We start from the raw sequence: 25,040 nt of genomic DNA on the forward strand, positions 1-25,040 counted from the left end.
AGATAGAATTTAAGCTTAACTTTAAGTTTGTTTTTGCAGAGGCGAATGACTCAAGTTAAAACCTCTTTAATAAATAATCACAGACAAACAGACGTATCACTTGGAACAAATTGCAATAAAAACCATCGTTACGAAAACATAATTGCCCAATGCTAACCAGGCTGTGTTATGCGAACTACTCAGAAGGTGGCAGTAGTGAGCAAACGTCAAACAGGAGCAAAAACGATGCGAGCGCCGTGACCGAGCGATTTGTGAACTACAAAATTTTTGAACTAACCGTTAAAAAGGGTAACGATGAGAAGTGAGTAGAGTAAGACGTCTGTTTGTCTGTGAAATAATAATAATAATAATAACTTTAGCACCCCTATTTTACACACCACATCGGCCCCGGCAGTCGACATACGCCAAGCCGACAAACTGGACCCAACACCACTCGGTTATTCGCTCTTTCCCACAGGGCTTCGTAAAACGTGTCAAAGTTTGCTCGATGTGTTCGTTTTGCTTTCTTTTCGCCGTCCGTCCGTCAGTTTGTTCGTGGTGCCTCTCCGGATTCGGAACCGTCGTCCGTGGTTAGTGTCGTCGTCGCGCAAAAAAAGGAGCAGCTGCTTGGCACAGGAAAGTGATTAGCGGAAAAAGGAAGTTTAGTGTGATTCCCTGGTGCAGGTGGATCCGAAATAGTAGGGTGTTTTCCGTCCGAACCGAGGACCGCACCAATGTAGACACGGGGGGAGAAAGAAGCAAACGTGTTGTAGTGTGAATCGCTTGAAGAAATCGTCGTGTCATAAATCCAGCCGGATTCCCGGGGCTGAACCAGCCCAACATTGACGGATTGCGGGAGGAGAGACAGCAACAGATAGAAAACATCGTCGGGGAAGAAGATGGGTGGCCAGAAGTTCCAGTACGATGAGAGCGGAGGGACTTTCTTTTACTTTATCCTGTCGTTCCTGGCGCTGATACTGATACCGGCCACTTTCTACTTTTGGCCTCGGAAGAAAAAGGAAGGTGAGTGTGTGCGGCTGTGGCGAAGGTGGGGTTCGGGATCGGAATTGCACAGGGAGTTCGCATCCTATGCGGGACCTGTAATCTGTTGATTCCGGAGATGAATTCGGTCCATTTCATTTGACCTAGTGCGTCTGTGTGTGATGATGAGCTGTCAGAAAACATTGCCCAGAATGCTCTGAGGAGGATAGGGTAAAGCGCTCATCCTTAAGATAGTACGACTCATTCTAACATATTTTGTCAAATTCAAAAGTTTGGATCTTAGAATTATAACAATGTAGAATTTTTCCGGTTCCGCCTTTTAACAACTTTGCGCCTTTTGCACCGTTGTCTTCTTGCTCTCGCGAGCAGACGAACACGATCGGAAAGGCACTAGCAGGAGAAATCTTTACAGTTATACCTGTGCCTGCCTTACCTTTTCACTTTTCATTCGCTTTCTTCGCTCCGTAACTTTTGCGTCGTCCAACGCAGAATTATTTTGTATTGCACGGCCAGAGTCTGCTAGCTAACCCAGGTGTCTGATGCCCTTAGCCATGCTCGCCAAATAAAGATAAATATGATTATTATTATGAATGCACAATTCCACATTAGTTTTGTTTCACTTGGGAGCGCTGGAAAATTGTGTGCATCCACCATTTGGATCGTGTTGAATTCCTACCAAAGTGGGTGGCTTTACCTGCGAGAGAGACATTACATTTAGCAGCGCATTGTGCTTATGCTGAACGAATTTCGACGATAACAGCACAGGACAGAAGTCTTGTGCCTCAAGTCATGACGTGTGACTTTACCATGTGAGCTGAAGACGTGTTCTCTGCTTGCAATGAGTAACGATATTATGAAATTGTTACAAGATTTTTGTTTTTTTTTTTTTGGGATTACTTCCATTGTGGTATTTGGGTATTTGTCTGCGCTTACCACAATTTTTAGTCGAACTTTGTTCAAAATTAGGTAACTTCTTTATGGTGTGGCATGCCAATTGGGACAGAGGTTGCTTATCAGATTGAGTGTACAACTATCTGTGCTTCGTTACATCGCTTTGTATCTACCGATTTTACTGCATTGTTTATATGGATGAAACGTTGTCGAATATATATTTTTTATGCTCTTTTTTATTAGAGAATTTAACCTAATAGCTAATTATTCACATAGTTGTCGAATATGCACTGCTTATTTATTTTAAACATGAGCTTTTTATGTATGTAAGAACAGTCAAAAGAAAAAGTTAACTCGTAATGCTGAAGGTTCTTGCTAGAGAAATAAGGGGAGGGCTCCTAGATCTTGCAGATTTTTACGGCATTTCGATAAGATGCTAAAAATTTTACGTGGAAGAATTTAAAATTAATTTTAAAATTTCTCTACAAGAATTCCAGAAATTCCGTCAGATCTTTTGGGACTTTTTTAGAAATACCTCTTGGAATATCTTACAGGATTTCTCACATAATTCAATTCGTATTTTTCTACGCCATTATGATCTTTTTGAATTCCCGCCGGAGGTTCTTTCGATTTTGTGTCGACTCAAGATTAGAACAATTCTTTCCAGAATTATTCCTTGAGGATTCCGGAATTCGTACCGATTTTCTCTGGAATGTTCACGGGGATCCTATAGAATAGTATTTCCAGAGCTCTTCCCGAATATGCTTCCGGAAATCCTGAGAGAAAATCCAGGAGAAAAATAGGAAAACTCTCCGGAATAAATCCCTGTAAGAACTTCTGCAAGAATCTCGCAAAAATTCTGGGAGAAATTGTTGAAAAGCTATCCCGGAAAACCATGAAAATACCTTTGATAAACTCGCGGGAAGAACTCTGTTCGAAACTGCGAAAGGATTTGCGGTAGAAATTCAGTAGTTTCGAGAGAAATTTTCAAAGTAATTTCGAAACGATTCGCTGATAGATTTCCAAATAAATTTCGAAACAAATCTTTGGAAAAAAAATTATACTTAAAGTAGTTCTTGAGAAGTCATCGGATTAGCCAAATCGGTATCACATTCGTACCGACTTTTCGAACCCTCTAAGCAGAATATCCTCTTCGAATGAGTGTAATCAGTTTCGTACCTTTTAATTTCGCCCTATTTTGCTTATCCTTTGACAGATACGCGTATTTCTACTACCACTTTAATCTTCCTCAGTGTCAGTTATCCTCTAGTACTGTTCCTTTGAATTCCACTAAGAATTTGCATCCTTGGACAGATACGTATTTCGACCTCAACTGTCGTTTTCAGTGTCTTGTACTTGACTCGACTGGCATGACAAAGGTAGATATTATCAATCCGGTCGAAACCCGGGAATTGGTGCGAGCGAACTTCGATTTTTCTCCAAATCAATGCATCGGACCTAACTTCAGAAGTGGTGCGCACCACTTCCGAAGTTAGATCCGATGCATGGATTTTGTGAAAAATCAAAGTTCGTTGCCACCAAATTCTTGACAAGCAATAACGCTACCTAAGTTTGGCCTAAGCTTGGTAACTGTAGTATCTACCCTGATCTGAGTAAACACTGTAAGAGTGTTATCAAATAAGAGTCTTGTGAGAGACTTGAGAGTAAGGAATAAAAGCAGGTTCAGATTGTTACTAATCGTTGCATGAGACGGAGACGAAACTAGCATTGGGCAAATCTGGCTGAGACATCGATTTTTGTGAATCGATTCGAATCAGATCAGCAGAATCGATTCACCGATTTAATCGAATGTTTTGAATCGATGTTTACATGGATCGATATTTTAAAATACTATAAAACTATGAAATGATTCGTTTACTGCATGTAACTCAAGCTAAATTTAATATCAAAATTTGAGATTGTACATCGAACATTTCGCGACTCCGATTCGAAAATGAAAATAACGTTGAGACGGTGCATTCTAAACAAAAAAAATATTTTTGAATCGAAAGAAAAATCCTGAGATCCTGGGATTCCCCAGAACTCTGAGAAGTTTTCCAATATAGTACTAAGATAAATTCCCGCAGACTGCTGATAGAAACTCCCCCAGGATCTTTGAAGAGACTCCTCCAGAATTCTGAAAGGAGTTCCTCTAGAATTATGAGAGATTTCTTCAGAATGCTGAAAATGATTACAATAGAATCGTGAGTGACATTGTCTAGAAAAGAAAGCAAGACTCTTCCGGTATCTGGTTAGGAATTCTCTTGTACTATGTACTGAAATCTATTAAGGATTTTCCTAGAATCCTAAGAGAGATTTCTCCATATCTATGAGAAGGATTGTCTCAGAGCCCCGTTACTTACCTTACCGATCAGGCTAAGGCCGGGGTGGCCTCTGCTGTACATAGTAGCCTCCTCCATTCCACTCGGTCCATGGCTGTTTGTCTCCAGTTCCGCACTCTGCGTAGGGTCCGCAGATCGTCCTCCACTTGGTCGACCCACCTAGCTCGCTGCGCTCCACGTCTTCTTGTACCGGTCGGATGACTATCTCAGAGCCTCGAGACTTTTTTTTATCTGTATTAACGAGATTTTTAGTCCTAGGCTAGTTCATCTCGGGTCCCATGCTTAACTTCCCTTCCGAAAAAAGAACTCACATTTTGCGAGTTTGTCGGGAATGGGATTTGATCCCAGGTCCTAGGCGTGATGGCCAAGTGTTCTAACCATCACTTTAGATCCGCTCCACAGCCCCGAGATGAATGCTCCCAGAATCCTGTGAAGGATTGTCTCAAAATCCTATGAGAAGCTTTCCCTTTAGATTCTCCTAAAATGTTCCAGAATCCTAATAGGGATTATCCCAGAATCCTGAGAGCGGTTCTTCCACATTCTTGAAATAAATTCATCTAGAATACTGAGAGAGATTCTCACAAAAAAAATATTTTCGAAATTCTAAAATGAATTCCCCAAGAAAGGATTACTCCAGAACCCTAAGAAAGGTTCCCTCAAAATACTGGGCGATTTTGAAAAAGAAAACCTGAGATATATTCTCACAGAATTCTGAGAATTCCGGATTCTTTTTAACCCTAAAAGAGTTACCTGGGGTCCATTGGACCCCAGGCGCCTTTTAGAGCTCGACTTTGATGGAACACACTCAGCGAGGTGACGAAACTGAGGCCATGAAGGTATCCCTTTTAGGGTTAAGTATTCTCCCAGAATTTCTTTAAAATCATGAATGGATTCCTTGAGATGCTGAAAATAATTCTGCCAGAATCCCAGAAGGTATTTCCCAGAATTTAACGAGTGATTCCCCCAGAATTCTGAGAGGCATCATGTTCCAGATTCTTGAGAGAAATGTAGCTATAAACCTAAGAGGAATTTTCTCGAAAATCTGATAAGGATTCTCCATGGATGGTATCACGATTACGAACACTTCTAGAATGGACTTCCCCAATATCCTGAGAAGGATTCTCTGGAATTCTGAGAGGTTTTCCCAAATAAAACACAAAAAAATACATACCTCACATTCCTCAAAGTCATTTTGAGAATACTGCGTATGATTCTCCAAGAAATCTGAGAGGAGTTCCTGAGAATGCTGAGAAAGATTTCTTCCGAATTCTGAGTGAGATCCTAAGTGAGGGTCTCCCAGAATTCTTAGAGGAATCAATTCAGATCAACCCAGAAATTTCTAGGAATCCTGAAAGGGATTTCACCCTTGTTAGGGAACCCTGGTAGGGAAAACCCCAAAATCCTGAAATGAATTCCCTTAGAATCTAGATATTCCCTAGAATTCTAATGGGTATTCTCATATAATACATTTCAGAAAAAATCCTCTAGAATGTTTAAAGGAACTCTTCCATAATACTGAGGATTCCTCTATAATTCTGTGAGAGATTTCTTCAAAATGCAGAAAATTATCAAACCAGCATTCTGACAAACCTTATCCCAGAAAAGAGAGAAAGACCCCTCCAATAGGAATTCTAACTGAATTCTATTAAGGATTTCCCTAGAAGCCTGGGAGAGATTACTCCAGATATCTGAGATGGATTCTCTCAGAATCTTTAGAGGAATTGTTCCAGAATCCTGAGGAATTTCATCAGATTCCCGAGATGGATTCTCCTGTTATGAATTGTCTCAGAATCAGAAGTTTTTTTCTCGGGATTCTCCCAGAATGCTTAGACGGATATCCCCAGAACTCCCTGGTGTATTCTCCTAGAATCCTGAGAGAAATTCTCCTGTAGTATAGAAAGACACCCGTTAGAATCCTGAAAGAGATTGCCGCAGAACCCTGAGAGGGATCCTAAGGAGGGATCTTCCACATTATTAAGAAAAATTTATCTAGAATCCTGAGAGGGGATTCTCAAAAACAAAAAAAATGGAACTCAGAGATGAACTGACCCAGAATCCTGAGAAAAATTCACTTATGTCGTTTTCGTTTTTGTGGTGGTGCTACACCGGTGCAGCACTTTTGCACCGAAAGTGTTCGTTTTTTAATTTCGTGCTGCACCGGTGTAGCACTTTTTCTGCACCGCTCAAGATAGTGCAGCACTCAAAAATTCGAGAGTGTAGCGAGTGTACACCGTGTCCACCAATCAGCGTTTGCAAAGTTAGCATAGCATAGCATAGCATAGCATGAATACTTGCACAAATCTTGGATGGAGTTGCAAAGCTGAATATTTCCATTGACATTGCTGATGTCGCTACTATCTACAATGTCATAGATTCACTCAGCTCCACACACCTGGCCAAGTCCTTGCAAGCATTTATAAATCCCTTCATCAATTTAGAAAGAGCCCAGAACTGAAGCATCTTCCAATAGATGAAAGGATGTTGAAAATAGCGAATTTTCAACTTATATGCAGTTATATAGTAAATATACTGAAGTAGAATTATTTATAAATAAATAATATTGGAAATATCTCACCAATTGTTGTGGGGTTTTTGTGGTTCAATGCCGATCATCTAGTTGTCTTGATTAATGTTCTTCTCTGTAAAGAACAACACAATACTTAGCAAAGAACAACACAATACTCACCAATCAGCGTTTGCAAAGTTGTAAATATTTTGGTTTTTATTCACGCACACCAATGCAACTGCACCGAAAATGTTCGTTTTTGCAGTGAAAAGTGTAGCACGAAGCGGTGTAGCACCGCCGCAAAAACAAAAACGACATTAGACTCCTGGGAGGAATTTCCCAGGGAACCTGATATATACAGGTATACCTCGATTTAGTGGACCCTAGATTATATATGTAGAGTAGTAGACCCTCCATTTTATGTACATTTTTTTATTGTAAAATTCTATAGTGCATTCTGATAAAAAAAGAAATTTAATATTTTTGAATCCAAAGAAAAATCGAATGTGAAAAATCGATTCGGTCGATTTCGTGGGGCTTCAACATCGATTCAAAAAATCGATTAATCGGAACAAAAACATCGATGTTGCAAACATCGATTCAAAATTGCCCAACGCTAGACGAAACCCAATTTTTGGTGTTTTTTTTATTATAGATACTAGAAAGATCTCTGAATACTAACTTAAACTAAGAATTAAACTAAAGTATTTACTGAAAAGTTAGTTATAGGATATAACACTAACGAGAACCTAGTTAGTTAGATCACCTTACTACAGATAAATAAAACCTTACTACAAAAACAAATTTTCATACTTTCTACCGTAACCTTCCGGGTCAGTTTGCAACAGTGTCTTCTTGGATCACTTACCTCTGTTTTTATTGAATTATTTTCCAAAATTAAACAACTTCTTTATGATGTGACATGCCAATTGGGACACAGGCTGCTTATCACTATGTACTTTGACACATCGCCTTGTATCTACAGAGTTTACTGTTAAATAAAGACTTCTTCAAATAATTATTTGAAACCCAAGAAGGAATCTAGATAACCATGCCAGAGGAATAAGAGGAGGTATCAGAAGGCCGGCTCCAGAGGCACGTTATCCTCCATTTGGGACATTTGTGTCATCACCACATATTTAAGCCTATTTTTCATCATCTACCTGAGGGAGAATGGGAATTAGGAAAGGGAAAGTTGATGAAATAGGAAGGGGTGCCCTAGAATGAACGCATAAGCGCAACGAGAGCTTATAGTCCATACCACGACGGGCTTAATCAGTGCCCTGAAAAGGACACTGTAAAACGCATAATCGTAAAGAGAGCCTATAGCTCATTGGAGGTAGCTTGTGACATCAAGCGACTTTCAATATTCCATTGAAAGATACGTCATCGAAAGCATCCTTAATATTCATGAAATCACCCAGCAAATACTACGTTTGAACGAGTGCTTTTTTGAAAACGTATACAACTTTGTGTAAAAGAGTCACTGTGTGCATCCCAAATTGAGGGGCATGTAAATTCACATGAATAGGCATGTTAGCCAGACGAACATCACAGATGTGATAATCGACAATGCGTTTCAAGCATTTCAGAACGAGGTAACCTGGATAAAACTAGAACTCATTCATTCTTTATACAACGCACGCACCCTTTCGGGATAAAACTATAGAATAATTTTACGCTATAAAAATACTCAATAGAAAACTACAAGAGTTCAAAACATGTTTGGAATACTGAAATTCCACTGAAGACTCCACTCATTTGTTCCTGGAGATTTTAACCTTCCAGGACGCGCGCCATCAGGCAACCGAAACTGCACTGCGCTCGCGCTATATACGATGAGCGAGGTTTTTTGGGAGTGTTGTACTTTTTACAACAGCGCGCGTCCTGAAGGGTTAAGTAAGCAGAGCTTTTTAGTTCCCACTAAATCGATTGTATAGCTACAATTCTCCAGTTGGCCTAGTGGTTAAGGCTATGGTTCGCCAATCAAGAGCCGGCGGGTTCGATTCCCGTTCCGGGCGGGAAAATTTTCTCGACTCCCTGGATATAGTGTATCATTGTACCTACTTGCCACACAATGTACAAATTCATGCAATGACAGACAAAGAAAGCCCTTTAATTAATAACTGTGGAAGTGCTCTAAGAACACTGAAGGCAGGCCAAGTTCCAATGCGAACGTCAAGTCATAAAGAAGAAGAAGAAGCCTACAATTCTTGGGCGGATGCTAGAGATTCGTAACTATACAAAAGGTTGGTTTATCCTGAGATATTTTGAACTTAAACGGATCAGAGTTCCATTCAGAAATACCTCTTGCGGTCCGCAAAGATCGCAAAGGAAAAGCATCTTTTAAAGCAATAGCTATGATACAGACAAACAGTTTTAGGAATCACCAATTGAGCACATGATTAAGTGAGGATTCATTTTTTGAGCAATGGGGATTTTCGTTCAGTGATTGAATGATTTTCGGTATGAGGCATAGAGGAAAATACTTTCCGATGGTTTTGTGATGATAATCATTCACAACAAACCCCGGGCGAACAATCATCCATTAATTGCGTCATTTTTAGTTTTATAACAGAATGATTTTGATTCAATCGAAGGCAGTAAAATCATTCTGCTGTGAAATCATTCAAAATTGAGATTTTGCGGTTTTGTATCGGAATGAATGAAAAATCATTCTTTGTAGGTACGGCGGACGTTTTCGTTCAGTGTATCTCGCGTTGGGATTGAAGTTTGTATGGGATTTAGTATAGGAAAACTTACTTTTTCGCATTTTTCCCATAAGGGGTTTGAATTTTCCCTCAACTATGTAACCGATGATGTCAAAATGTAGCCTTGGATGTGTCGGAAAAATTTCTCGAAGACCGTAAAGCGATCCGACCCTTGTGACAAAAGTTATAGCTTTCAGATCGTCTGAAGGCGCTTAACATTTTGCATGTAAAGGAATAGCATCAATAATAAATTCTTAAGTTTTGGCCTATATTTGATGATTTTTTGTTGTCCAAAATTTAACGTAGACATTCTTTTAAAAATCGTATCTGATATTCAAATCCCATTCTCAAACCATTCTTATTTTCAAATATTCCTCTTTTTCGTCTATTCCAGATCCTGAGCGATTCAAAGCAGAATGCCAGTGCGAACCGTGTAACAAAAAACGCATACTGATATCACATTCCGACCCGTACAAAGGCGTCAAGGCATTCTTCGTCAAGGTGCTTATCATCGGAGGATGGGCCCTGCTCGCATTTCTAACGTATAAAGTATCCCAGTTCGACTACGAGATGTCCAACTTTGATCCTTATGAGATTCTTGGTGTCCCACTGGGATCCTCCCAGAAGGATATTAAGAAAGCTTATCGTACCCTGTCGGTGATTCTGCATCCGGATAAGGAAACTGGTGACGAGAAGGCTTTCATGAAGTTGACCAAGGCTTACCAAGCTCTGACTGACGATGAAGCGCGAAAGAACTGGGAAAAGTACGGCAATCCGGATGGCCCAGGAGCGACGTCGTTCGGTATTGCACTGCCCTCGTGGATCGTCGAAAAGGAGAATTCCGTCTGGGTGCTGGGACTGTACGCACTGGTATTTATGGTGGCCCTTCCAACCGTGGTGGGCACCTGGTGGTATCGATCGATTCGCTACAGTGGTGACAAGGTGTTGCTAGACACCACGCAGATGTATTTCTACTTTTTCCACAAAACACCGCACATGGCCCTGAAGCGAGTGGTGATGATTTTGGCTGCCAGTTTGGAGTATGATAAACGGCACAACACCCAGGTGGTGGAACGACAGTCCGATAACGAGGAGGTGCCGATGGTGAGTGACTATTCTGAAGTTCATTCCGCCATTTCTTCAAAGATTGCTCACAAATAAATATATTTTCAGCTCATCAAACAACTGCCGAACTTGAACGAAAAGTGTAAGGAATTGCCACTGTGTCGGATGTACTCGATCAAGGCTCGCGCCATTCTGCACGCCCATCTCAGCCGGATGGCACTGAACCCACATACGCTGGATAAGGACCGGCAGTTCATCGTGAAAAAGTGTCCCTACCTCATCCAGGAGATGGTTAGCTGCGTCAATCAGCTGATCATGTTGGCCTACGCCAGACGGAGTGAGTTCTGAGTTTTGTAAATCTTTGTTCTATCTAAATCTTCTAATTCACTGATCTTTTACAACCCAGTCTCTAAGCTCCCGACCATCGAAACGATCGAGAACTGCATGAAGCTGTCGCCGATGATCATCCAAGGTCTGTGGGAGTTCAAAAACCCACTGCTCCAGCTGCCGCACGTCACCGAAGAGCACCTTCGGTATTTCATCTCCAAGAAACCTCCAATTCGCAATCTACAGCAGTTTGCACAACTACCGGCAGAGGAAAGCCGCTTGGTTCTGCGCAGTTTGAGCGACTTCGAATACGAGAACGTGATGAAGGTGCTAGGTAGGATGCCGCTGATCGATTTCTCCGTCAAATGCGAAGTGGTGGACGACGAGAACTCGAACGTGGTCACTGCCGGGGCCATCGTAACCGTGACGGTCGAGCTGGTGCGAAGGAGTATGAGCGAACTCTTCGGGGATGTAACCGCCAAAGAGAAGCAGGGCATCACGTAAGTACCCAACTAACATTTATTATGAATGTAAACGTCAACAAAGCGTCCTCAATACGGCTTGATGCTGAGTTACTGTGTTGTACATATGGACGGAAGCTTCTATGCAAGGCCTATACCAATGAATCTGGCGAACTTAATCCACATGTACATATATGCTGTGCGAGCAGCTTCTATGCCACGAAGTCATAGCTCCTTTCTCGGCTCCTATGTAACCACTAACCGAATAACATCTTGAGAAGGCGCTTTTTCAGCCTTTTCGCAGTTGTTAAATAATAGTTATACGGCATCCCCAAATTAAACGATTGAATATAATTAGATTATGGATACCGTAACGCAATACATGTGGAACTGGAATTATCACTTTTGAAATTGAATAATTAGGGTATCGGGATGCTTCGTTGGCATAGTCCCCTCGTTCGACATATCTCACCGTAAACCAAAAACTCAATCAAACACGCATAACTGGATATTGGGAAAGCTATGCGCCAAACAACTGTAACAATTCGTTTCAATTTTAGCACTTTGAAACATCAAAATTGAATGAAAATGTCACTTTGTTTAACTTTTGTAGACGCCATGATTCTTCGGCTTAGTGGGTAGTCTATACACATGATCATAAATGGCATGTTTCTGGAACATTTCGAACTGACCTTTCAATAACTGAACATTTGAAGCGACGGTCAAAGATGCTATTTTGAACTTGTGTATTTGTTTTCAACGATTAATAACTATTTTACAAATTGAATGTGGGCCGAATATTGAGGACATTTTTTTCACTATGTACCCAAATCTTGGCCCATCCGTAAAATGACGTCAAAAACATTGCGTGCATAAGAACCAGAAAGAACGAACAGGAAGAAAGATTTTGTGTGCGGTGATTGTAAAAATATAACACAATAATAGGGTTTCATTGTTTTCGATACTAAATTAAAAAAGAACTTTAGTTTATGTACTTTATTTATAGTTTTTTGAAAATTTGGCTCCGAAAATGTAATTTAAAAGTAAGATTGGTGAACAAACAGAGATAATACTTCAGCAGAAATATTGAAAAAATTAGATATTTAGTGGACCTAATGCATGGAAAGCAATAGGCCAACGTTGTATCCACTAATAGGCCAATTTTAGTACCATAGACCAACGTTGCATACCATCGCATCGAATCTTTTCAACATAATTAAGTAAATTCTTGAATATTTACGTTAGTTTACTTCCAATTGGTGGAACATGCATTGCCCAGAGTGTGTAATAGGGTCAACATATTATTTCTACACACTTAAAAAATATTCGCGGGCTCGGCTTTCCGCGCACAGCCGACTCCTCAGCAAACACAAAAACTGATATCTCAGTTAAAACTGCATCTGTTAGCTGATTCTCAGCAAAACAGTTGCCGAACCTCAGTAATGAAATGTCAAAGTTGCTGAGATCTCGGTTATGTTGTTGTTTGCCGAGCGCTCGGCTGTGCGGATCTCGGCGAAAGTTTGAGAAAATGCTGAGATCCCGGCATTTCAAATTAAGTGTGTAGTGCTATTAATTCATGAGTTATGGTCAAAATTGTCAAGGCGGCTTGCAAATTAGGCCAAGGAATGGTACATATACCCTAACTCCTAAACTACCAAGGGTCCAAAAAAAGTCGGAAGTCCAACTTTGACAAGGCATTTCTCGGCCCTTATTCAACCGATTTCAAAACTTTTTTTTGTGATGGAACCGGACAGATTTCAAGAACAGCGTCCATCTTAAAGATTTTGAAATAGATGCGTCTACCCAAAGTTATTAAGCAAAAGGCACTCCCTACTTTTTTGAAAACGCAATTTTTTGCACACTTTGATCAATAAAATAAAATTTAAAGCGATGACATATGTTTTTTTCGACCCTAAATCATGCGTACAGGCAGAGTGAACATGTTTATGCAAAAAAAAGTGATTTTTCAGTACACTGATATTTTATTTCACTGAAAAAACTGCTAAAATGCCCTATTTTTCACATAAAATGAGCAATAAATCAAAATTGAAAGCGATGACATATAGTTTTTTTGATCTTAAATAGTTCGTAGGATTGTACTGGACAATTTTGACTAACAATAAAAATGTTTTAATTACACTCTTATTCTGTTTTACCCGAAGAACTATGATAATTCCATATTTTTCACACAAAGTAGTCAACAAAACTAAAATTAAAACGATAACTTGTAGTTTTTTAGCCTTGAATTCAGTAACAAATTTTGAAAACGACGTATAATCAATGGTGTAGCATTGATTATACGTCGTTTTCAAAATTTGTTACTGAATTGTTCTTAGTAGTTTGGGGGACATACTTGAAGAATAATAGTGATGTTTTCATTACACTCATATTTGGATTTACTCAAAAACCATCGAAAGTACCACATTTCTCACACAAAGTAGTTAACAAATAAAAATGGCTTACAATGCATTGCAGTTTTTTGTCTTGGAATTATCCGTGAAAGAGTTCAGGATATATTTGATGAATAATATTCACGTTTTTATGATACTCTTAATTTATTTTACTCAAAAAGTTACAAAAATACCATAATTTTCATATAAAATAGTCAATAAAGCAAAATTTAAAGCCATAACATTTAGTTTTTAGGCTTTAAATTTCCAATAGAATGTACTGGACATGATTTTGAGAACATTTTAAAGTTTACATCACACTAATATTTTGTTTTATCAAAAAATGTACGAAAATATCACATTTTTACACAAAAAAGCCAATAAGCCAAACTTTAAATCAATGACATGTAGTTTTTATACTTTGAATTTATCGTAGTAGTTCAGTGGATTTATTTGAACAATTCTGGTGATGTTTTTATAAGTCATATCTTATTTCACTCGAAATACTAGGAAAATACCGCATTTTTCACACAAAGTTTTCAACAAATAAAAATTGGAGAAATTCGTAATAAAATAATAGATTTGTTTAATAAACAACAGTGATCTTTCAATGCTACTCGTATTATATGTCACTAAAAAAATACAGAAATACCATATATCTATAAAAATATAAATCAAAATTAAATGCGATAGTATATACTTTTTTGGTATTAAAATGTTCGTAAGAGTGCACTTAATATATTAAATAAATAATAGTGATATTGTCGTCATACTCACACTTAACGAAACAGTTAAAAACGGAAAAACATATTTTGCATTCTAGAAACATCCTTGTACATAGGTACATGGAATTTGCAGCATCGTATCAAAATCGACAGCATACCGAAAATAGCTGCTAGAGTGCTAGATATAGGAGCCCTCTTCTTATTCCTCTAGCACGGTTGAACAGATTCTTTCTTCATTTAATTTGCTTTTCGAATAATCTTCCAGAAGATTCTTCAACTTCTTCACGGAACGACACGCTTCCAATAAGAACCTTCAGCATTTCGGGAAAATATTTGTTTGACACTTCCTACTACAAAGATGTAGTAGTAGATGCTTTTATTCGAAAGAAATAAACACTAGACAAACTTTTGAAAAGTAACAGATGGGACGGCCTCGAGCTGAGAATATCTCAACTAAAGACACATAACCTAACCTTAACTTTGGCAAACTTGTTTTATTCATACCAGTAAAGTTCGTAACTTTTTTTTTCATTTGTACGGGATTTCCATGCATTTTTTGGTGATTGCTATTTCATGTTCAGGAGACGCAAATGGATGCGACAATTTCGCCTCAAGAGTACTGGAACTCGTATAATTTGGTGAGCTTGTTTCTGTATACTCTTAATTGTGCCTAAACTTTGACCAATCATATTCTTTGGACCTTCCATTAACACCCGTGACCCCTAGGCCTGATAGAAACTACGTCAATCTTGAAAATAGTCAGTGATTAGCCCCAAATATCTGTGCTTTGGTAACGGACGGGAAGAAAGCAAATCTCATAACAGCGAAGAGTTAGCATTGTTAAAATTCACAAATTAAAACAAATTGAAAAGATTTCCCTGTTAAATAAAATTTCCCGAGGATTTCCGGTTTCCTTTGAATTGTTTCCAGGTAATCAACCTGGAACTGGTACAAAAAAAATCAAGATTTCAATTCTGCATGTTTTCGCTTTGAATTTTGGATTATTGGCTATTTTGTGTGAACATTTTTGGGCACATTCGTGTTTTTTTAGTTGAACAAAATGTAAGTGTAATGTTAACATCAAAATTTTATCAAATGCATGCCTGGTACATTCTAACGGAAAATTAAAAGCCAATCAACTATATGTTATTGCTTTGATTTTTTGTAAAATATGTTAAGAGTTTCATGAAAACTTCACTATTGTTTATCAAATACGTCCAGTATTCTTTCACGAATAATTTAAAAGCAAAAAAACACATGTATTGAATTCAATTTTTATTTGTTGACTACTTTGTGTGAAAAATGTGGTATTTTTCTAGTATTTCGAGCAAAATAAATTATGAGTGTAATATAACATCACTAGTATTGTTCAAATAAATCCACTCAACTACTACGATAAATTATTCAAAGTATTAGAACTACATGTCATTGATTTAAAGCTTGGCTTTTATTGGCTTTTTTTTGTGTAAAAATGTGATATTCTTGTACATTTTTTGATTAAACAAAATATTAGTGTAATGTTAACTTCAAATCTTATCAAAATCATGCCCAGTACATTCTATTGGAAATTTTGGTTTATTGACTATTTTGTATGAAAATTATGGTATTTTTGTAACTTTAAGTAAAATAAATTAAGAGTGTCATAAAAACGTGACTATTGTTCATCAAATATGTCCTGAACTCTTTCACGGATAATTTCAAGACAAAAAACTGCAATGCATTGTAAGCCATTTTTGTTTGTTAACCACTTTGTGTGAGAAATGTGGTAATTTCGATGGTTTTTGAGTAAATCAAAATATGAGTGCAATGAAAACATCACTATTATTCTTCAAGTATGTCCCCCAAACTACTAAGAACAATTCAAGGCTAAAAAACTACAAGTTATCGTTTTAATTTTAGTTTTGTTGACTACTTTGTGTAAAAAATATGGAATTTTCGTAGTTCTTCGGGTAAAACAAAATAAGAGTGTTGTTGGGAATTTGCCAACATATAATAGCACGAGGGGGTGTTTCCAAATAAATAACACTACAAACGACCGGAGGTATGGGATTTACGTTTAAAGTGGATATTATTATATTCCTGCAATTGATTGTATACATGTTTTACATTAGTTTCATGTTTTGATCTTAGAATAAATGTGTTTCATTAGTGTTGAGATAAATGTTCAATTAGTATTTTGTCCCTTGTGACTTACGTTTAGTCCCGCTGTGCGAATGTTCGTGGGTTCACAAAGGTCGATTGTGTTCGTGTCTAGTCTTAGTCGTTCTAGTCACAAATTCACCGTATTATATCTGTACCGTACTAAAACAATCTAGTCATAAGTATTTCATTAGATTTTACCAAATAGTATTTTACCTTTGCATGTAGGTTTACTTTTAAGATATAATTTACGGTTAGAGCACTCCACAACAGGTTCAACAGGTTCTATAAATACTGTAGAGAATTCACTTTTACTTAATATAACTTGATTCATAATTCAATTGCACTCATATTACCTGCTTAAATTTGCACTACGGTAAGGAAGTGTTTAGTTAAATAATAGCTAGAGATATTACAAAATTTTAGCTTTCACTCAAGGATAGAGTTCGCAACTTACACGTGATATTAGGGGTACTCACTAAACAGATTAAATTGCTGCGTAAGCTATGATTTTCTGCTTATTTGAAATGTTTCATGATTTTGCGAATGAAATAATCAAAGATTGCCTTGGTGATTGCGATGTTTAATCAGTTTAATCAGTTTACGCTGTTAAGTGAATCCCCCTATTGTTTTTTCTGCTATGACTTTTCATTGTTCTATCTATAATACCTCACCTCATGACGTTCGATCATCGTCCTCAGGAACGAAGGTAGCGTACCATACCTGCGTGGGCTAGTGTGTGTCGATATATTAGATGGGCGGCGTGCATCTACGCTAGAGGCGTAGTAAACAAGTGTAACTAAAACATTTTTATTGTTAGTCAAAATTGTCCAGTACAATCCTACGAACTATTTAAGAACAAAAAAACTACATGTCATCGCTTTAAATTTTGATTTATTACATATTTTATGTGAAAAATAGGGTATTTTGACAGTTTTTTCAGTGAAATAAAATATCAGTGTATTGAAAAATCACTTTTTTTTTGCATAAACATGTTCACTCTGGCTGTACGCATGATTTAGGGTCGAAAAAACCATATGCCATCGCTTTAAATTTTATTTTATTGATCAAAGTGCGCAAAAAATGCATTTTCAAAAAAAGTAGGAAGTGCCTTTTGCTTAATAACTTTGGGTAGACGCATCTATTTTGAATTATTTAAGATGGACGCTGTTCTTGAAACCTGTCCGGTTCCATCGCAAAAAAAAGTTTTGAAATCGGTTGAAAAACGGCCGAGAAATGCCTTGTCAAAGTTGGACTTCCGACTTTTTTTGGACCCTTGGTAGTTCGCGGGAGTTTTCACCCCCTCAGTAGTTTAAGTGTTAGGCACCCTACACACTACTCAAACCGTTTGACCAACATTGCCACCGCCCCCAGGTTGGTCGAACCAGCGAATGTTTCTGCAACCGTATGACGAACTGTCAAATCGTGTTGCACCACCATGTCACTTTGGTTGCACCAACATCATCTCCCATTTGAAATCGCACTATGTTTGTGCAACAACACTACACACGGTACGATCAGTTCGTCAAACATTGGCTCCGCCCACCGTTGCCCTGATAAAAAAGATCATAGAGATACAACAGAATGTATTGTTACAACACGCTGAAATGAATGGTAGTTACCATGATTTCAATTGTTTAAAACGATAGAGTAACAACAGACCCTATGGTTTTCCACCATAGCATGTATTGTAAATGTCACTTTTACGATAGAAAATGGGGGTTGTTATGTATCTTTACCATAAAAAAATCCAAATTTTCTGGAGGAAATTCATGTCAACTACCATTCAATTTATGGTGTTTTTATTATTGAAATCTCTAGTGCCATTCATTTTATTGTGCACATATTGTAGTTCCAATACATAATTTTCAGCAGGAAAATACGTACACAATATGATTTGTTGTTGAACAATCAACTTCATCATTATTCAATGGAAGTTTATGGCGATTTTATTGTATATTTTTATCAGGGTGGTTTGAGTAAAATCAAACTGGTTTGATTTTTGCCGACCAAACCGTCAACCGTCAAATCGGTTTGACGAACTGCCAAATCGGTTCGTCAAACAGCATCACACACGGTCAAACACAGCACCAACTCAACCACCAACCTGGGGGCGGAGTCAATGTTGGTCAAACCGTTTCAGTAGTGTGTAGGGTGCCTTAAAGTACTTGCCGCTACTTGGAATCGAACTCCCGATCTCCGTATCCACTGGTCCCGATGATGTCCTCGCTGCCACACTGCTATAATATATAAATAGCATAGAAAATAGCCCGTTTTGTTCTATTCCAGACAAGGCTTCATAATTGTGCACAAGAAACCTTACCCAACTTCATCTTGCTGCAAAAGCTTGTGAAACGTCAAACGCAATAATGTTTACATTGAACAAGCTGTGTGGTTGCGCCAACAGATTCTTCTTCACAGCTTCTAGCTGAAAGAGTGTTCTTTAAACGGCTACGAAGCGCTGCTGGTTTGTGTTTTGCCAACATTGCAAAACGTACTGTATAAAAGCAGCTGTTATAGTGGCTGGGACTCTTACTCGATTTGCACATCTTCCGACAAATCTTCCGGCATTGAATTAAAGTGCAATAAAAGTAACCCAAATAATTTCACAGCACAGAGATGGATAGCTGTAAAGAATTTGAGTAGTAGCTATATATCCCACTTAAAGTTTGTTTTAACAATAATGTTTACATCCGACAAGCCGTGTTGGTAAACAAACAGTTTCTTTATTACAGCTTCTAGCTGTAATAAAATCGCATAATGGCCTTTAAAGCGCTGCTGGTTTGGGGATTTGTCAGTATAACGAATTGTATTGTATTGTAGCAGCTGTTTTGTTAGTGGGGACTCCTATTCGATTTGTTCAAGTTTTCACATCTTTCTGGAAATCTCCCGGGGTTGGAATCGAGTGGAGTAAAGGCAGCCCCAGTGACAAGCATTGGATTTCTGAAAACCGAGTTTGGTAGCTGTATGGTGCTTGTTTTGCAGTCGTGTATTAGCTTATGATTTATATTTAACTAGCTTCCCTTTTATTCAGCGTTGACTGCTTTTACTCGATGGTTACACAACAGAAAGCAAATAACTGAAGCTTATAGCGCTGAAAATGTTAGTTGGGAAGCTTTTACCCTTCCGTTACTCGCGCTGTTGGCCACCACCGCCGCCAGCATCACGTTAATGTTGAGTACAAAAAGCGAGTTTTTTTTAACGTATTGTACAAAATACAACAGTGCGATCAATCGAGTGTGAAAAGAATGTCGGGAAGAACTTCTGAAAGGATTATCAGATAAACTGCTGGGGGGATTCTTCTAAGAATGTTCTGGAGAAATTACCAGAATAACTTTTCAGAAGAGCTTCTTCAGAAATCCCCGGGCGAAATTCTAAAGCAGTTTCTAAAGAACCTTCCTGAGAAATTCCAAGAGATATTTCTGGAACGATTCCCAGAAATACTCTGGAGTACTTATGGAGTAACTCTGGATGAATATTCGGAAAAACTCCTGAAGGACTCCCAGTAGGGCGCCTGTACCAGTTATCGCACTACCTAAGAAAAACTATTTTTACAAAAATAAGAAGACCGTCGAATGTCATGGATATGTCAAATGATTGATTAGTTTTCATACTTTACAGGAAAAATATAGAAACGGGTCCAAAACTACTTTCAGTATTTATTACGGCGTGTGCCAATGATTGGAACCCTGTACCAGTTATGGATACATTTGTTAATTTGTGTTCCACTTCGCATTATTTACATACATTCCTTATGGGATTAGCCATAACTGGTGCACTATGGCGAAAAAGGGTGCAAGGAAGCCGAAAATTTTAGGAAAGTGATTTATTTCTATCATTATTTGAGCAAATTGTAAAGTTTGAATGATTGCAATCTTCTTTTGTGAACGTGATCTATCGTTCAAAAATGTTTTCTTGTTGATTTGTATCATAAAAGGTTGAAAATCGACTATGGCGAATTTGAGGTACTATAGCCATAACTGGTACACTGAGCCTAGTTTTCCTAGAAACTCCCAGAAGAACTATGGAAGTGGGAGTAAATTCGAAAAGAATTAACAGAAAACCTCTTGCGCTATTCTTGGGGCAATTGTCGAAGCCATTTTCTAGTGGAATTTTCAGAGGTGCTCCTGCAGATATGTTCGCAGGAACTTCTGAGGTAATCGAGAAGAATTCCAGTTAAAATTCCCGGAAGAACTCCTGCCTGCAATTCTCAAGAGAGCTTCTAGTGCAATTCCTGGATACATTTCCGAAAAACTCCTCCTCGTGGAGATATTCCCGGATGGAACTATTGGAGGAATTCCAGGCGATTCGTCAGTGAAAATCAAAAGTGGAACTCCTTGTCAGGTAAAACTCCTAGTAGAATCGCACGCGGAATTCCTAGACCTACAGGAACCCCAAGTAGAACTTTTGCAAAAATCCCAGGTGTAGCTCCGCAAAAATCCCAAGTGAGACTCCTGATGAAATCCCATGTGGAAGTCCTGGAGGAAATACAGGTGGGATTCCAGGAAAAAGTCTAGGGGTAGCTTAACGGCATTTCTGTAGGATTTGTCGTACGGCGAAGATCTGGTCCGTTGTCGACCGGCCTTCGATGAAGCCGGCTTGATAACTTCCCACGAACTCATTTTAGGTGACAGACTACGGAAGATGATCTGGGACAGTACTTTGTAGGCAGCATTCAATACTGATACTGATAAATACTGATCGCTCTGAAGTTCTCACATTTCAAATGGTCGCCTCTCTTGTGAATGGGGCAGATTACCCATTCCTTCCACTCCTCCGGTAGCTGTTCGGTTTCTCAGACACTGACTATCATCCGATTCAGACAGGTGGCCAAGTTTTCTGGGCCCATCTCGTGTAGAAATTCAAGGTGAAACTCTTGGACAAATCTCAGGCGGAACTGATGGAAACAAATTCCTGATAGAAATCTTGTGTGAATGAATGCTGGAATTTCAGGAAAAATCCCAGACCCAAGTGGAAATGCTGGAGTTATTCTGGTAGAATTCCTGTAAATACCACAGGCGAAATTCCTGAAAATGCCAGATTAAATTTCTGAAACTGCTGGTGGGATTCCAAGTGAAACAATGTGGCCAATCCGAGGTGGAACGTGGAACCTCCGAACGAATTCTGGGTTGAAATCTTCAGATAATTAGTTTGGAATTTGAATCAAACACCGGTGGCTTCGGTTAGCGCAACTGTTTAGAGAACACCATGGTACACAGCACCAGCTCCGTTATCAATCATACCCAGGTAACCAGTAAGCAGTTGAAATGCGCCTTTACAGCAGGTCAAAAAATGGAAATAAGTCGTATATGCGCCATAAGTGCTGCTTAAATGCAGGTTTTGGCCCAATATACGGCTGATTTAATGCTTATCTCTCAGACTATCGAAAATGAAAACGAAAATATGTGTATAATTCCACATTTCTCATCTCGCCGTCTTTTCTATCTCTTTCCCATTTCTCTTTTCTTCACTTTGCGCTTCCAAAAGAGGTAATTCATGCAATTTCGAATGTGCTGGGCAGTATTTTCATGCTAGAAGACCCCAAAAGATCGTGCATTTGAAATGCTACGCAACAGCTGTCACATTTTCAGTAGCAGTTCAGTTGCTAATTTAGTACAGTTTAGCAGTTGAACTGCTATGATAGAGCAGAAAGCAGGTGGAATGAAGATATAATGCTGAAATACGGCTTGTTTAAATGCTTAGTGGTTACCTGGGTAGTTTTATAAGAACCCCTTACCATTCATTCCTTACGAACGTTTCGCTAAATGTTCATTTTATATTTCAGTGAAGGCAAAGACGACGGAGACGAAGGCGATGACAATGGAGGCGACAGTGCCGTAGCGGCGGCGCCCAAGGACGAAAAGGAAGAGGCCAAGGCCAAGAAACCCGCCTGGCAACCGAAGGCAGGCGGAAAGGGCCACAAAGGAAAGAGCAAAGGAGCGGCCAATAAAAACCGCCACCGACAAGCAGCGGCAGCGGCCGCTGCGCTCGCTCAAACACAGGCCAGTAAGGTCGAAAAGGTAAGGTGTTTTCAAATGAAATCCCTCCTGAGCGTGGGGGCTAATGGGATTCCTGTTTTCGCTTCAGAACAAAATCAACGAAAAAGTTCGCAAGGAGGAATCCGATGCCGACAGCGGTGCCGAAAGTGACAACGACCTCAGCTCCGACGAGGGCAAGAAGTCCTCCGTGGAAGATGATGATGTCGAGTGGGAAAAGTAAGTTGCGTTTTTTGGGGTAGGGATCTTTTCGTCGGATGTCTTCATCGAAATACTTTTTTCCAGATTCCAGCAAAAGATCAACAAGCGTGAGAAGCTGGAAGGTAAATCCAAGGTATCCCACCCGGTGCACTGCCCGTTGTTCCCTGAGGTAAGTTTAATGCGTAACATGAGCTCTCAAGATACTGTAAGCTAAATACCCGCACTCTTCCAGGAAAAATATGAATACTGGTGGACGTACATCTGCGACCGGAAGTCGCGCACCCTCCTGACGGCGCCCTATCACGTCACCAATCTGGTGCACCGCGAGGAGGTCGCACTCAAGTTCACCGCGCCCAAGTGGCCCGGCGTGTACGTGTTCACCGTTTGCCTCCGGTCGGATTCCTACTTCGGAATGGACCAGCAGGTGGACCTGAAGCTGGACGTCAAGGAAGCGGCCGCCATCCCGACCGAGCACCCGCAGTGGGACATCAGCGATTCCGAGTCGGAAGCCGGCGAACAGCAGGCCAACGAGAGCGAGTTCACCACGGATTCGTCCGATGCGGAGAATGACGACAATTAGAGGGAAGGCTTGGCATCTTGATTCTCTGGACTGGAAGACGATAGTTAGAAAGGTAAAAGTGTGCGTGAGGAGTGCATGCACGTGTTGCAATTGAGAGTAATTATTATAAATTTCCCCGAAATCATATTGATGGTTTGTTCATTTGAGCAGTTTTCGTTGAAATGGGTCACTAATTATTGATGCAAATCAATGTTTCCATAAAAGATGTTGCCATATGTTGAAGCCCATCTCCTCCTAGTATTCATTGATGCTTTTAACCTTCCTAAGGTATTACGTTGGCAACAGCTCGCTGATGTAGTGCACGGTTTGAGCCAAAAATGACCCTAATGCACAAGGGTTTGAAGTCACTAATTCAAATCTGATCCCCATTTGATTGAGATTCACAGGTGCAAGAATCACAAAAACCTTCTCTGGACCAAATTGCATGAGAATTTTATTGAAAATCCAGAGAGAATTCCAGTAGCATTTCAAGGGAGAATTATTATGATTTTCTATGTGAAACAAGCAGTTTTCTCAAAAAAAAATAATTGGTTTTCCGTTGAAAAATACCCAAAATGTGCGAGCTCCAGAACCATTCTTTGAAGACTATCTTTTTAGATAGATCCAGCGCCGGTATTCAGCACCGGTACAGTAAAAGTGTTACTATTACAATCGCGTGGATCTAATATTATTTACGATTAATGCGAAAAATAATTAGTATAAAATGAGCTCTCCTATTGTCTAGACAGAGCATGTCTTGTTCATCCAATCATCTTTTTTTCTTTTTTGTCGTCCACTGGAACTAATCACCGGACTGGATTTCAAAAACTAGAACGTATCGTATGTCTCAATTGAATGCATAGAAAAATAGTATAAAACGAGCTCACCAATTTATCTGATAGCCGTTTTCAAAACTTATCGGATTTTCGAGAAAAGAGTATTTAAATACACTTTCTAATCTCTTCGGAAAAAGTTCAACATCTGAACTAGCGGATTCAAACATGGATTTGGACTTCACAATATGGTAGCTTTTCTAAGTAAACAGTCAAACTAGTAATATTTGTCCAAACTCACAAAGGTTTTTTTACACATCTCCGTTACAATATTGTAGGAATTCAGTAAATCTAAGGAACCCCATAATCAGTGACCCACTTTTAAGACTGTATTGTTGTTGGTTCATCTACCTAACCCTGGAACTCCCCATCCCTCATCCTCATTTGCAAACCACTACTGTTTGAGAATGCGAGTACATAAAGTGGTCCTAATCGCTAACACGGAATTCAATCCCACTGATGATCATGTTGATGTTGGTATCGAACGTGAACTTGAAAGAGTGACAACTAAAAAACAAGAGAGACGGGCACGGGGAAAAAGCACTTTTTTATATTAAACAAAAAAAATCACTACAACGCGCTCGGTTAGAAGCGAAAGACTACAATATTTCTAGAGAAAATTTTGGGTAAAAGTAAGTTAGATTAAAAAATGAAAAAAAAAAACAGAAATGAAAACATAGTTATGTAGTGTTCAAAAGAAAACTGAGAAGCTCTGCAACAACATTACATACACACAATCACAATTATAGAGAACATTAAAAGTCTGTGAAACAATAATGGAACGGGGAGGAAGGCGGCGATTTCATCCGAACACTCCCTTAAAATTGTAAATCTTCTATGTTGAGGGTGATGGGTTCGATTCCCGATCGGTTCAGGATCTTTTCGTAAATATTCTTCCATCGTGCCTGTATAA

The 25,040-nt window shown here is 39.1% G+C and overlaps 1 protein-coding gene across 1 annotated transcript; it reads left to right on the forward strand.

Moving 5' to 3' along the window:
- The first annotated feature begins 499 nt into the window (after positions 1-499).
- LOC109399186 (translocation protein SEC63 homolog) lies at positions 500-24,904 on the forward strand. The gene is made up of 8 exons (XM_029870704.2): positions 500-1,002; positions 9,826-10,535; positions 10,605-10,833; positions 10,903-11,323; positions 22,324-22,558; positions 22,626-22,753; positions 22,820-22,904; positions 22,968-24,904. The coding sequence occupies exons 1-8, from the start codon at positions 879-881 to the stop codon at positions 23,313-23,315; spliced, it is 2,280 nt and encodes a 759-aa protein (XP_029726564.1). The 5' UTR covers positions 500-878; the 3' UTR covers positions 23,316-24,904.
- The last annotated feature ends 136 nt before the right edge of the window (positions 24,905-25,040 follow it).

The sequence above is a fragment of the Aedes albopictus genome, chromosome 2 (genome assembly GCF_035046485.1).
Source record: "Aedes albopictus strain Foshan chromosome 2, AalbF5, whole genome shotgun sequence".
Classification (NCBI taxonomy): domain Eukaryota; kingdom Metazoa; phylum Arthropoda; class Insecta; order Diptera; family Culicidae; genus Aedes; species Aedes albopictus.